At 32.3% G+C, this 12,768-nt stretch overlaps 1 protein-coding gene across 2 annotated transcripts; it reads left to right on the top strand.

Moving 5' to 3' along the window:
* The first annotated feature begins 578 nt into the window (after positions 1 to 578).
* On the top strand, positions 579 to 7,858 carry LOC116033955 (LON peptidase N-terminal domain and RING finger protein 1-like). Of its 2 annotated transcripts, none has more exons than XM_031276515.1 (18): positions 579 to 1,007; positions 1,123 to 1,224; positions 1,862 to 1,944; positions 2,075 to 2,159; positions 2,248 to 2,334; positions 2,749 to 2,810; positions 2,900 to 3,075; positions 3,312 to 3,372; positions 3,481 to 3,658; positions 4,202 to 4,240; positions 4,335 to 4,396; positions 4,517 to 4,553; positions 5,164 to 5,213; positions 5,330 to 5,399; positions 5,906 to 5,981; positions 6,874 to 6,929; positions 7,032 to 7,100; positions 7,625 to 7,858. In XM_031276515.1, the coding sequence occupies exons 1-18, from the start codon at positions 936 to 938 to the stop codon at positions 7,682 to 7,684; spliced, it is 1,425 nt and encodes a 474-aa protein (XP_031132375.1). In that variant the 5' UTR covers positions 579 to 935; the 3' UTR covers positions 7,685 to 7,858. The 2 variants fall into 2 exon arrangements, with proteins under 2 accessions (XP_031132375.1, XP_031132374.1); XM_031276514.1 differs by having other exon boundaries at positions 582 to 1,007; positions 6,874 to 6,953.
* The last annotated feature ends 4,910 nt before the right edge of the window (positions 7,859 to 12,768 follow it).

Below are 12,768 nucleotides of genomic sequence, written 5' to 3'. Positions count from 1 at the left end.
TTTTTTTATAATGAATATTTTTTTTAATAAAGTTATTGTAGACATCGAATTATAAATTAAAGAAATCCATATGTATTATTTTTTTGTTGTAACTACTAATTTATTTAATTCAATAAGAGTAAAAAAATGGGGTACTTACTTTTGAATAATATACTCTAACATATTCGTAGTATATGTTCAACAATTATGTCAACTTTGATTGGGATGAGGTTTGAACTTTAGACATTTCTTATAGAAATTAATGGGTAAGTTAAAAGTTAACGGAAAAGAGAATATTTAACGAAAAAGTTAATGGATAATCATATTTTTTTTTGAAAAATAATGGATAATCATATAATTAAGGATAAATTAACTTGACAAATATAAATTTAATTTAATTTAATAATTTGACTGCCATTTTTTCTACTCTGTAGAGGGAAAATTTGTTATCATCAAAAGTTCAAAACGATATTGTTTTGGACGGCCGTGCGTTGACATCGGATGACGCTCTCGGCTCTCCTGGCCTATAAATAGTTAAATACAATACCATAATCAATTATTTTCACTCCCAGTCCACACTCCCACCTTACTTTTGCTATAAATTTTGGGGGGCTTGTGAGAACGAAAGCTCTAAACAAAATACTTATCTACATATAGATATAGGAGAGAGAAAGAAATGACCATATGTAGATATATAGAGAGAAAGAAATGATCACACATATATATGTACTGATATATACATATAGAGATAGATAGAGAGAGAGAGACTACGTAAACGAATACGATCCATGTGTGGCACGAAGGATACAGGGGAGAACACGATTCATCAATCATCACGCGTTCGAACGGTGCCGTTTTGTTTCGACTCCCTCCGCTTGAACTTCATCAGATACATATACACTGTTCGTGCTCTTCTATCTCAAACTGTTTGGACTGGTAGGCAGTAATCGGCGAGGATGTCGGCCGGAGCTTTATCGTTGCCGGAGTTTGGTTTGGAAGGGGTTGACGACGTCGAGGACATTCCATCGGTGATTATTATTATTATTATTATTTTTTTAGTAAATTTTTGAATGATAATGATGGTTTTCTGCTTACTGAAAGCTTGGAAAATGGAGGTTTGAGATTTAGCTTATATGAATGCAGGCGAGTGAAGGAGATTCTTCGATGTCATTTGAGCGGTTCAGTCATCTCCAGGATCTTGTGCGGATGGGGAATAATGCCTTCCGGGACAATAGATTGGATGAGGTGGATTTATTTCCTAGTCGTTTAGTCTTACTCAACTGCTTTACAGAATCAATGCACTTCTGATGATTAGTATTTTTACATGTTTTTTTATTATAATTATAATATGAATAAAAACTCTTTATTGTTAGTTCAATTCCTTTGTAACTTGAATATGATTGATTGCGCACAACTTTGACATTGACCTATATTTATCTTTCTGTTTTACCCGAGTATATTGAGTTCTAAGTAATTGTTAAGTATTACAATATTGGTTGGGTGTCAGTTCTAGTGTTATCTGGAGTGTAGTGATTTTCTTTGTTTATTGAAAAATGTAGATATTCCCAAAGCCTCTAAATTTAGGGATATAAATTAGCCTAGGAATTGGATGGATTCTTAAGGGTGGAATTCTATCCTGATTGCAAAGTGGGTAAAGATGGTTTGTAGGTGAGGTCTATGTTTAGGGGCATGATTATCTGGATGTTATTCTGCCACACTAATTTTCTATCTCAAAATGTTTATCAGCTCCATGGTCTTTGCCAGTTGAAGCCAAAAATGATCTTTCACATGATGTTTCATGCAACAAGACATGTCCTGTCGTTTTAAATTGAACTAACTTCATCTGGGTCTACTTTTCTGGCTGACTTTTCTCTTTGACCAGGCCATCAATTTTTACACCAAAGCTAGCAATGCAAAACCAAATGATGCTACCATCCTTGGCAACAGATGTGTGTCATATCTTAGGTAATTTCCCACCTTTTTTTGAATTGTTTTTGTCAGCTCTCTCACTTGATTGTTGAGCGTGGTGATGGGTTTCAGTTAATATGAGAAATGAACTTAATTTTTACTATGCCATCATCTTATTTTATTCCAGGTTTAGCCTGTTTCTGAAAAATAGATCTTCATCAGATTCAGAAACTAGGCCACTGAGTGGGCTGGATCCAACAATCCATGCTGGGGTGTGCCCTCTTATTCTTCCTCGTTAATAGCATCACTCATCCTCAAGGTCTTGCAGACAATGTTTTAAATTTTTACCTTGAATTGCAGCTTGCATTTAAGGATGCTGAGAAGGTGGTGAGCTTGCGAAGTAGTTCAGTAAAATCATACATTTTGAAGGCAAATGCACTTGTTATGGTAAGGATCTGATTATAATTCAAAAAATAGCATTTGACCAAACAGTCTTGCACTTGGAGCATGCATGATATGAGGTTATTTAGGATTGAAGTGGTTGAAAATTTACTTCTTCACTTGACAAACTGACTTTCTATTTGATTTATCTGGCATGTTGTGCTAGATTTTGAATTGGTTTGATATTGATGATGTTGTTATCTTATACTATTTGAATGAGTATGTATGTTATGTCTATTTGGTAGAAACTCATATGCAATGGCATTTATGTGTTTTACTGTTGCATTCTTCTTCACTAACTTTTCAGTATTTAGTTGGAAGACAATGTACAATTTACTGTTTCTTTTTCTTCTTTTATTTGCATATTTACAAATTGATAATTTGTTCAAATGCTCACATTCATGTTAATATGAATGGCAGTTAGAAAAATATGAACTTGCTCAAGATGTTATTTATTCAGGCCTTCATATTGACCCCCTAAGGTAGTGTTGCAAATAAAGCAATGTTTTTAACTTGTTTTCTTTCTGGTTCTTTACAACTGAACTTCTCAAATGTTATTTTCTGATTGCAGCATCCCTCTACAAAATTTAGCAAGATTTATCAATGAAGGAAGGAGAAGCCATGGAAAACCACAGCGCAGTGATGATTTTGATTGCACTCTTTGTTTAAAATTATTATATGAACCAATTACGACTCCATGTGGGCATTCTTTTTGCCGCTCTTGTCTTTTTCAATCGATGGATCGATGTAATTATAAACTCATTGCTCCTTATCACTTCTTCAAGTTCAGTTAATTAATTAATTTATTTTTGTCTCCATCCCTTGTATCTCTCTCTCTCTCTCTCTCTTATATCTATCTATCTATATATATATAAAAGCTGCATATGTGATATGCCTGAGTGTTTGTACATCTATAATTCTTAGTGCTTCTCCATTTGTATTTCTTTCTGTCTTCTATCCTTTGACATCAATGAAAATTTTAGGTAACAGATGTCCATTGTGCCGGACGGTTCTATTTCTTAGTACCAGATCTTGTGCTATCAGGTGAGTGCCTTGGAAACAATGAAACATGCTTTTAATGGGTTGATGAGCCTACAGAAAACTGTCTTTCTTCGTTGGTGTTGTTGCATTAACTGTTCTTGCCTTTTGCAGTGTGACATTGAATAACATCATTCAGAAGAATTTTCCTGAGGAGTATGCTGAAAGGAAAACTGAGAATGATGGCTTGATTAACCTTGGTGTTGATTTGCTGCCTCTTTTTGTAATGGATGTTATTCTACCATGTCAGAAGATTCAACTTAACATTTTTGAGCCTCGTTATAGACTTATGGTAAGTTAATGACTGAAAAGTTATTTGCTTCATAATGTGATTTTAATCTTTTTTTTTTTTATGGTTGTTGCAAACTTCTGGCATCTATTTATTCTTCCTGATTTGAAAACATTTCTGATCCCAGTTTGCATTTTAGTGGGTTGATCTGTTGTGAAAAGCTATGAGAAAGAGTTATAGCATCTCAAATTAGTGATTTTCTAATGATCTCCATGCAGTTGGTTCTATGAAAGCATAAGCTGATTTGCAATTTGACTCGGACCATTCTTGTGAATTGTGATAAGTAAACTGATGCAACATTCTAAATATTTAGTGTTACATGAATTTCTTGTCCATGCCAACAATTGAATGCGCCCGATTATTTATGTCTTTGCTGCAATTAGTTAATACGGCCTTAATCAGTGTGTTGATATGGCTAACAGTGATTTAGGCATAACGATATTCATCTCATTAATTTCAAATGCTGTGGATTAGACCATACTGCAGTTGATTACGAAGTCCAAATAAATCTTCTATGTTTGATTTTCTTACACTGTTTTCTAACAGGTGAGGAGGATAATGGAAGGAAATCGTCGTATGGGAATGGTAGATTATATGTTTCAAAATTTCTCCTTAAATATTTTAGTTGGTTGTTAAGTGCCATGATAACTTGTGCTGAGACGTTACATTAATGATGTAGGCTATTGTTGATTCTGCAACAGGTTCTATAGCTGAATATGGTTGTGAAGTGGAGATAACAGAGTAGGTGTTTGACATGCTATTTTGTCTGAATATTTATGGTTCTAGAACAAACTACTTCTGTTATGTTATTCTTATCATTGGAGTTGATAACATGTTCTTCATTATTCATTCTTCATGTAGCTGTGAGCCACTTCCGGATGGGCGATTCCTTCTAGAGGTGAATATGAATTCATTTTATGAAGCTAGCATGTTCTCTTTATAGTATTTCATATTTTAACCTAGTAATCACATTTTTTGTCTTTAGATTAAACTTTCTTTCTATTTTCTAGTCTGCCCATGGCTTTTATTTTAGTATATATATTGATATTGATTTAACACATTTTCAGTGCTAATTATTGTTTTGGAAACTAATGTATTTTGGAGTCCTGTAATTTTTAGAAGATAGCTATACATAATCATGAAAGACTTGCATGGTGGCTTTTGTAATTGACCTCATGAGTTATATTACTTCTTATCAAATAGTTTAGGCAGGTATAATCAAGTATGGTGTATGGGAAGCCCTCACTTTTTTGTTTTGGGTATTATCAGTGAAAATGTTTGTATTTAGTTTATGTTAGTATTGGAGAGCCTTGGTGCTTACTTCTAGCTTTTTGTCCTTTTTAATAGACTGGTTCATATTCTATTCATTAGCTTATTATTATGTCACTTGAATAGGCTGATTAGCAAGGAATAAATAGCTAGTGCTGAAGCTTTCCTTTTGAACTGTTCCCTTCCACATTACTGCTGTTAAAGTTTCCTTTTATCAAATAACATGGTACTTAATGCAGGTTGAAAGTCGCCGAAGATGTCGTATTGTTCGAAACTGGGATCAAGATGGGTTAGTTAAATTAATACGAAATAGCTATTTAGTGCCTTTGAAAATTCTCTTTATCGGGTAGAATTCCATTCATGTGCTTCTTAAAATTTACCTTTTGGCTTTGTCTTGCCCTGAAGGTATCGAGTTGCTGAAGTTGAATGGGTACATGATGTTTTGCCAGCTGAGGGAAGTAGAGAGAGACATGAAGTAAGTCATGCTCCAATCTTGATTAAAGACATAAGATATGCAGTTTTTGGAAACTTTGATCTGTTCTATTGAGAATTATGCACTACAAGATGCATGTTGTACTACTTTTTGCCCATTTTGGTTGCATAACTTGGATCATACATCTTTTACTTTTAAAATTCTCTTGTTGTACAACTATGATGTTCTTTGTTAACTAAACCTTTTCAAAAGTTACCATTCAATGCCTTGTAACTTGTAAGGAGTACAGGTTACTGCTCCATATTTATTTCTTTGCTTTTAATATTATGATCATGAAGAACTTCTAATGTAGAGAAAGAATATACTATAAGAGAAAAAATTGTAAAAACTACCAGAATACTCAGTCGTTAATGTCTCTTGGCCTCTGGTTGCTGTCGTTGACTTGAGTGTGTGAAAACCACCTTGATCAAAATAATTTGTTCATTTAGTTGTATTTTTAAAAAAATATTTAATGGCTTGTGTTTGGTGTCATTTCACTTGCTCTACAGTTACAAGAGATGATAAATAGGACAGCAGCCTTTTCTCAACAGTGGTTGCAGACTGCACAGCAAGCAGCTCGAGGAGGTAATCATTGACAAGTGCGCATAAACATTTCTTTAGTATTCCCTCAGTGATTCTTGCCATTTTTCTGATATCAATCGGATCCTTTGGCTTTTAGCCCCTATTTTATGTTGATGCGGCGTGGTTCATTTGAAAAAGTTCTTATCAAAGTTGCTGTCTCTCATACCTTCTGCCAATTATGTACTACTGCTATATGGAGTTAATAATTTTGTCCAATTATTCTTTAGACAATTCTACTTGGATTTCATGTTCAATATGGGTGAAAAAAATGCACCAATATTAAATACTTTTAGTGCTTGTTTGCATGTAGCTCGACTCTTATTTAATCCAAGAAGTCTTATGTTGGGATAAACAATGTTTTGGTGCAAAGTCCTTTTTGTTGGAGTAGATACAAGACAATTTACCTTTAAACTTGTATATTTTTTGGAGAGATACAGACTTTTTAATGAAAATTTTATATTTCAAAATTTGTCTTATTCATTCTAAATTTTTTTAAAAAAAGAAGTATATACTGAAAGCTCCTTTTGTAAGTTTGTCTTAGAATGGATTGTTTTTGCCCCTTAATTGTTTGGGCCAAACAAGCACTTAGTTATCTTTTGGATAATATTTATTTTTAGTTATTAGCAATTTTTTTTTAAAAATTATTAGCAATTTTTCTGATAAAGGAAAATTATCACTATTTCTCTCTTATTTTATTATATCCTCACTTGTATTTTCCCAAGCATCATACTTAAAGACATAACCCAAACATATCACTTTTGGGTTTTTGGTTAATGTTGATAAAATTTACATGGGGAGTTTGGGTAGACTTTACTGTCCAGGAGTTGATATGTTTCTTACTCTTATTTTCTAATAATTTTTTTTTTTTTTTTTTTTTTTTTTTTTTCCCTTACAGATCGTGCACGGGTTGCTGAACTCTATAGAGCAGAAGGATTGATGCCCTCAACACAGGATCCTGAGCATTTTAGTTTCTGGGTATAAACCTTAAATCCCTTTCATGTCAAGCAAGAGAGCAACAAAAACTAATAGCCTCACCTTTTTGCCTAAATGCAGCTATGTACATTGACGAATAGGAGGCCACCTGAAAGATTAGAGCTCCTTAAGTTACGAGATACAGACGAGGTATTCTTCACCTTAATTCATTGGCTTTTCATCAATTTAACTGGCTGCTAACTTTTTGAGTTCTTTCACAATCTCTTCATGGTGAACCCCTGAAAAATAAAGATATTGAATAATGAACAATTCGTTCGTACTTTTAGTGCACAACATAATAAGTGCCATGACTTATTGATACACGGGATAAAGTTATTATTTATCTATTTATTTCCAGAATGAAAACAATAAATATAGTTAAATCTTTGTTTTTAGCATTGAGCATTTGAAATAATATTTTGTTACGCCTGACATTAGTATTACTAAAATTCTAGTGATTCTTTCGAGAAAATTGTATAGGTGTTGAATGTGAAGCATTATTTTTGTTTCCTTTCAATTTTTGAGCTTATGTAACTTAGGCGCTCAATGTACTTCCCAACATGGCACGCTAGAATGAATTATTGAATTCTCTGGCAATTTGGTTTCTGTTCTGTTTTTGCACTTATTATTGTAAAAAAATGTTAATTGTCAATTAGTCTTGATTTCTTTTGCAGAGGATAAGACGTGCCTTAATTTATATGAAGGAAGATGGTCCAGCCTGTATTGTGCAATAATTTTTGTTCAATGTGTCTCTGTCCTTACGAGGTACTATTTTTTTTTTTTTTTTGGCAGAAAAAAAATTAAGGGATTGTATTTTGGTAGTGAAAATATAATTGGACACTTTAAATAAAAAGTAGTGCAATTAAAAATTTAATGATTATGTTTTCAAAAAAAAAATTTAATGATTATATTATCTATAATTTGATTGTATCAGCTGTTAGAGATGGGGATGGGGGTTGAGGTTTACAGTTTGAAGGATTGATTTTGTAGGTCCATTGATATGATCTTCCGTCAATTTATTGATCTATATATCTTTAATTTTTCGGAGTTTAGAAAGTTTTTTCGTCGTCAAAGTTCTTGTGGTTAAGCGGCATAACTGTGGATAAATACTAAATTGTAACAAAGCTAATAGTATTAAAAAAAAAAAAATTTCCTTCAAGAAATTGATGGAAGATCATTTTTTTCGGACAGCAACCAAACCTACCGTATATCCCTAAAAACTCGCTTTCAAGAGTCTTTTTCCTTTGATTTATGAAATCTGGGATGTCAAATTTATCCACGTTTACTATGGTTAACATTTTTTTTTGCACTAAGATTTGATTGGTGAGCTGATTGCTTTTGCGATTTACGATTATAAGGCCGAGATTCTATGAATTTAGAATTAATTCAGGCGAAGGCTCACCTAAATTAAAAAAAATCATTTTTTTAATGACCCATCACAATGGAAGTAGAGTTGACTTATTATCCTTTTTTAATCTCATTACTTTTTAAGTAATGATTCAATATATAAAAATCACTAGTCAACATTATTTTAATCAACGCTTTCATCAATGTTATAATATATATTGGCTTAAATTTCATTTAGATAATTTTCTAATAACATAATATTTACATCCACTAGGATAAAAAAAACATTAATTTACGTTAGTGATTTCCACGCAAACTACGCTAGAAAATAAATCAAATGGTAACACAAATTCTAAAAAAAAACTTCACTTTAAGGTCATTCTTTTTCCGTTTACACTGTACAAATTTAATGAGTTGCATTACAGATTTACAGGTCAACAAAAAAAAACATTTTTTTTGAGAAAAAAAAAATGTGTGGCTAGCTTGTCACTAGTTGTGATTTGTGATTAATATGTATTTTAAAATTTATAAATATTCTTTTTTGAGACCATTTTCTTAGTCACTTGGGGGCTGTTTGGTAAATAGCTGTTGAGTTTGACTAGTTAATAACATTAGCTGATTGCAGAAAGATGTTTGATAAATTAGTTGTTAGCTGATAGTTGTTTACATGTAAAATGACTTTCTCAAAAAGTTTATTGAAAAAAATATTTTGAGCAGCTTTTTGAATTTTAGCGTTTTGGAATAATAAATTGTTACAAAAAGTTAATTAATCAAACACTTATATTGGTTAGAGTTAATTTCAGCAATGATCCTCCGATTATATTCGATTGAGATTATATTGCTTCGATTGAGACTTCGACTGAGATTATATTCATATATACAGCGTATATGACATGAGAAATAAGAGTAATAATACATTAAATAGGTGAACGGACAATTTTACCTCTTCATCTGACCTCAACTTAACCAAAATTTGACGAAAGGACCAACATTGGAAAGAATTTGAAACTCAAGGGACCTAAATTGTCCAAATTAAAAGTTGGGGGCTAATTTTAGAAAATTAACATAGTTGGAGGACCATTGTTGAAATTAACTCCATTGGTTATTTAACCAATAAAATAGCTAATATTAATCCAATGAGTCAAAATTAATTGATAAGCTAACTATGTTACTAAATATGTTACTAAATAGGACTTAAACCTAAATAAAGCTTTACCATGTCTTTGTCCAAAATTGGCCTGGCATGGATAAAGGCAAAATCACACTTGCCTTTGTCTAGACTCTAGAGGAAGAAGTCTTTTGGCTATTATGGAGTGGAGGATTTTAATTCAGTATCTAAAACTCTAAATTAGTACTCCGTAAAAAGTATTCACATGAACTGCCACATGAGTGGCAACCCATTTTACAACTTATTTAAGTTTGAGGATAATTACTTTTTTTATTTTTTATTTTTTATAATAATAATAATTTAAAAGTGTTCGAATCTTATTAACATTTAATATTTATATTTATGCTCAACACATGAGAATATAAAGGTGATGTTTATAATTTTGGGGTGACAATGGCTTCTCTTGTCAAGAATTTTGTATATTAATCTCTTTGTTCCGGCTCGCGCCATGGATTCTTCCTCTCTGTATTGATGTTTAATTTGCTTCTTTTATAATCTGGGCTCGTTCTGAAATTTTGTATTTATTTATATTTTTATATAAAATAATTATAAATTCACGTTGTGTTTGAATTAGGATTTGAATCCTTAACTTTATAATTAACAACTAAAGTTATTTCCAATTAAGCTACTTCAATCTTTTGATACAATAATGCTAATTAATATGTATATTATCATAATCATTTATATATGCTAATTAGTCAGACAATAACCATTGTTAAATTTTTCATTGCCGTTAATATTTTTTTTTGACACCTTATAATTGTTACTATTAAATTTGAACTTTTAATATTAAAATTTTTTATAAGACTTGTAATATTATTTGATAACTTACAAATATTATAAAATGTATTATAATTTATAAAGTTCATTTGATTTTTTTTTGAAGAGAAGTTCATTTGATTTTTAGTCACTAAATTATGTTAGATTAATAAATTAAAATTTTATAAAAGATTTCTAAATTGGGTTTGCTCTTAATATTGAGAAACTTTAAGATGTCTACGTATCATGAATATAATTTAGAGGAATAAAAACTCATGTAGTTCTTTATTTTTATAATCATTTAGAAAAATAATTGGGCTGCCAAGTAGCTTGTAACTCCATGGCATCTCTGTCAATTGTTATACCATGACCCATGGTTCAGATTGCGGCAAATTATTGTGTGGACCATGGTCCACATAGCTGTGTGGACCATGAATATAAGGTACATTTTTATTATACTAAAAGTACATTATTTTTGTATTGAAGGTATATTATTTTTGTATTGAAGGTACATTATTCATAGTATATATAAAATAATGTACTTTCAGTATTTAAATAATGTACTTTATGTACAAAAATAATGTACTTTTAGTATATTAAAAATGTACTTTTTTATTTATGATCCACACAGCTCTGTGGACCATGGTCCATGCAATAATGATTGTCATATTGCATTACATTGATATAAAAATTTTGTACCTTTAGTTAACATATTCTGTATCTACAGTTAAACCGTCAATTGCAGGTACAGAATGTGTCAACTACATACACATAATTTGAAGGTTATTTTTGGACCAGGGTCTACAATGCAAGGTAGACCTTGGTCCATGGTATAATTTGCCCATCTCTGTAATTCCTCCAAATGGTCACATGTTCGAACCCCAATGAGAGCATTGACTGTTTGTGCTCCAATAGGTTGATAAAGTATGTATGGACAAATACTACATTTTAATAGAGTCAATAGTACTAAAAAATGGCTCTTAATATAGTCAATAACATTGTAATAGAGTCGCTAGCCCTAAAAAGGGTTATTAATATCATCAATAATTTAGAGGAATCAAAGCCCACATAGTTCTCTGGTACATACCTCATTGGAATGGCCAACCATTCATCTATGTTATTGTCTTCATTTAGTGCAAGCTAATCTTGAGTGAGTTCTTTGGCGGCGCCCCAATCATTCTTCATGACACAAAATTTGATGGAATCCCATACGCACTACTAGAAGGGTTCGACTCATCCTCGTCAAAAGAGGAACTCATCGTAACGGGCAACAGATTGTCCCTCCTAACACAATCAGCCATACCCTCATCCTCATCATCTTCCTCTTCATTAGCTTGACCGGCCTGTGCATTTCCCTCAGCCTGGACGCCTGGATGCATAACACGTCCACGCCCACGCCTACTGCCTTGTCCCGCACGCCCCCGCCTCTGCTCCCTATTGCGACGACGACCTTGAAACAGTTCATCTGGGTTAGGGGCATTGTCAAGCAATAATCTTAAACGTATGAATGTTTAAAAACAACACGTACTAACCAATTCATTATAAGCGACGGACTGTGGCTGATAACCCTCACGTACACTATGGGCAGAATTACCAATCATGCGACGCCCACACGGATGGTACCATCTCTTGTAGGCAATGCTTACAGTACGTTGACCCTCGGGCACTTGCATTTGGATGACACTGGTCGGTGCAGCACATCATCTACAACTAATTAATTATCCGTGTCGTAAGTGATTTTGTATTTGTCGATTTTTTTTAACTCTATTATTTAGAACTATCCAATTACTATATAACGTTCTCATTTATGTTTTTCATTCTTTTTACTAGCTTGCAATAATCAAATACATTTGTCTGATATTAGTGAATGCACTATTACGTGGTTCACCATTCAAATCGACTCTTTGCAAATTATGGTATAAGAATTTAATTTTTGTGTTATATAGTTAAATTGTTTAATACATTCAAAACAATTCACTGATCCCGATTTTACCTATACTATATTTTTTTTAGCGTATGAAAACTCCCGATTGTATGCATCGTCATCGAATGCAACATGTTACAACAAAAGCAGTTTTGTTGCATTACACTGTGGCAATAGAAGTTTCAGTCGAAAACATGCATTTGCATTTTACATCGGGCATTTGTGATTTCATGATTGAAAATCATTTATTTCCTGGAGACATTGTGTTTTTTCGACATCGTGGTTTTTTCAATTTTGAAACTTTCTTCTATAAGAGCCCCTCCTACAAGCCGCAGAGAAAATTTAATCGATATGGCCCATTCCTCATCCCTCGTCGATTTGAAATCGGTAACATAACACTATATTTCATAAAATTATATGTTATATTTATTTTTATCTACATATATTAATCGTAATTTCTTTACATATTAGGACAAATAAGTTCGAGCGCAAGATCTTCAATACCACCAAGATTTCAGTTTGACCAACTTGAGCGATGTAGTTCTTTGTATACAGATTTATGTACATTTGGAGCGGTAAGAACATTATATACATTTACTAACCGATTCGAACGATGTCAT

This window comes from Ipomoea triloba, chromosome 11 (genome assembly GCF_003576645.1).
Source record: "Ipomoea triloba cultivar NCNSP0323 chromosome 11, ASM357664v1".
In the NCBI taxonomy this organism is placed as follows: domain Eukaryota; kingdom Viridiplantae; phylum Streptophyta; class Magnoliopsida; order Solanales; family Convolvulaceae; genus Ipomoea; species Ipomoea triloba.
The sequence above is the reverse complement of the archived record's forward strand: the minus strand, read 5'-3'. Positions and strand labels throughout refer to the sequence as shown.

Bases quoted from the DNA above. Each gene is read 5' to 3' on its own strand.
- LOC116033955 (XM_031276514.1), top strand. From the start codon at position 936: ATGTCGGCCGGAGCTTTATCGTTGCCGGAGTTTGGTTTGGAAGGGGTT. The intron at 5,982-6,873 runs GTAATCATTGAC...TTTCCCTTACAG, and splicing joins ACAGCAAGCAGCTCGAGGAG to ATCGTGCACGGGTTGCTGAA. The intron at 7,101-7,624 runs GTATTCTTCACC...TTTCTTTTGCAG, and splicing joins AGTTACGAGATACAGACGAG to AGGATAAGACGTGCCTTAAT.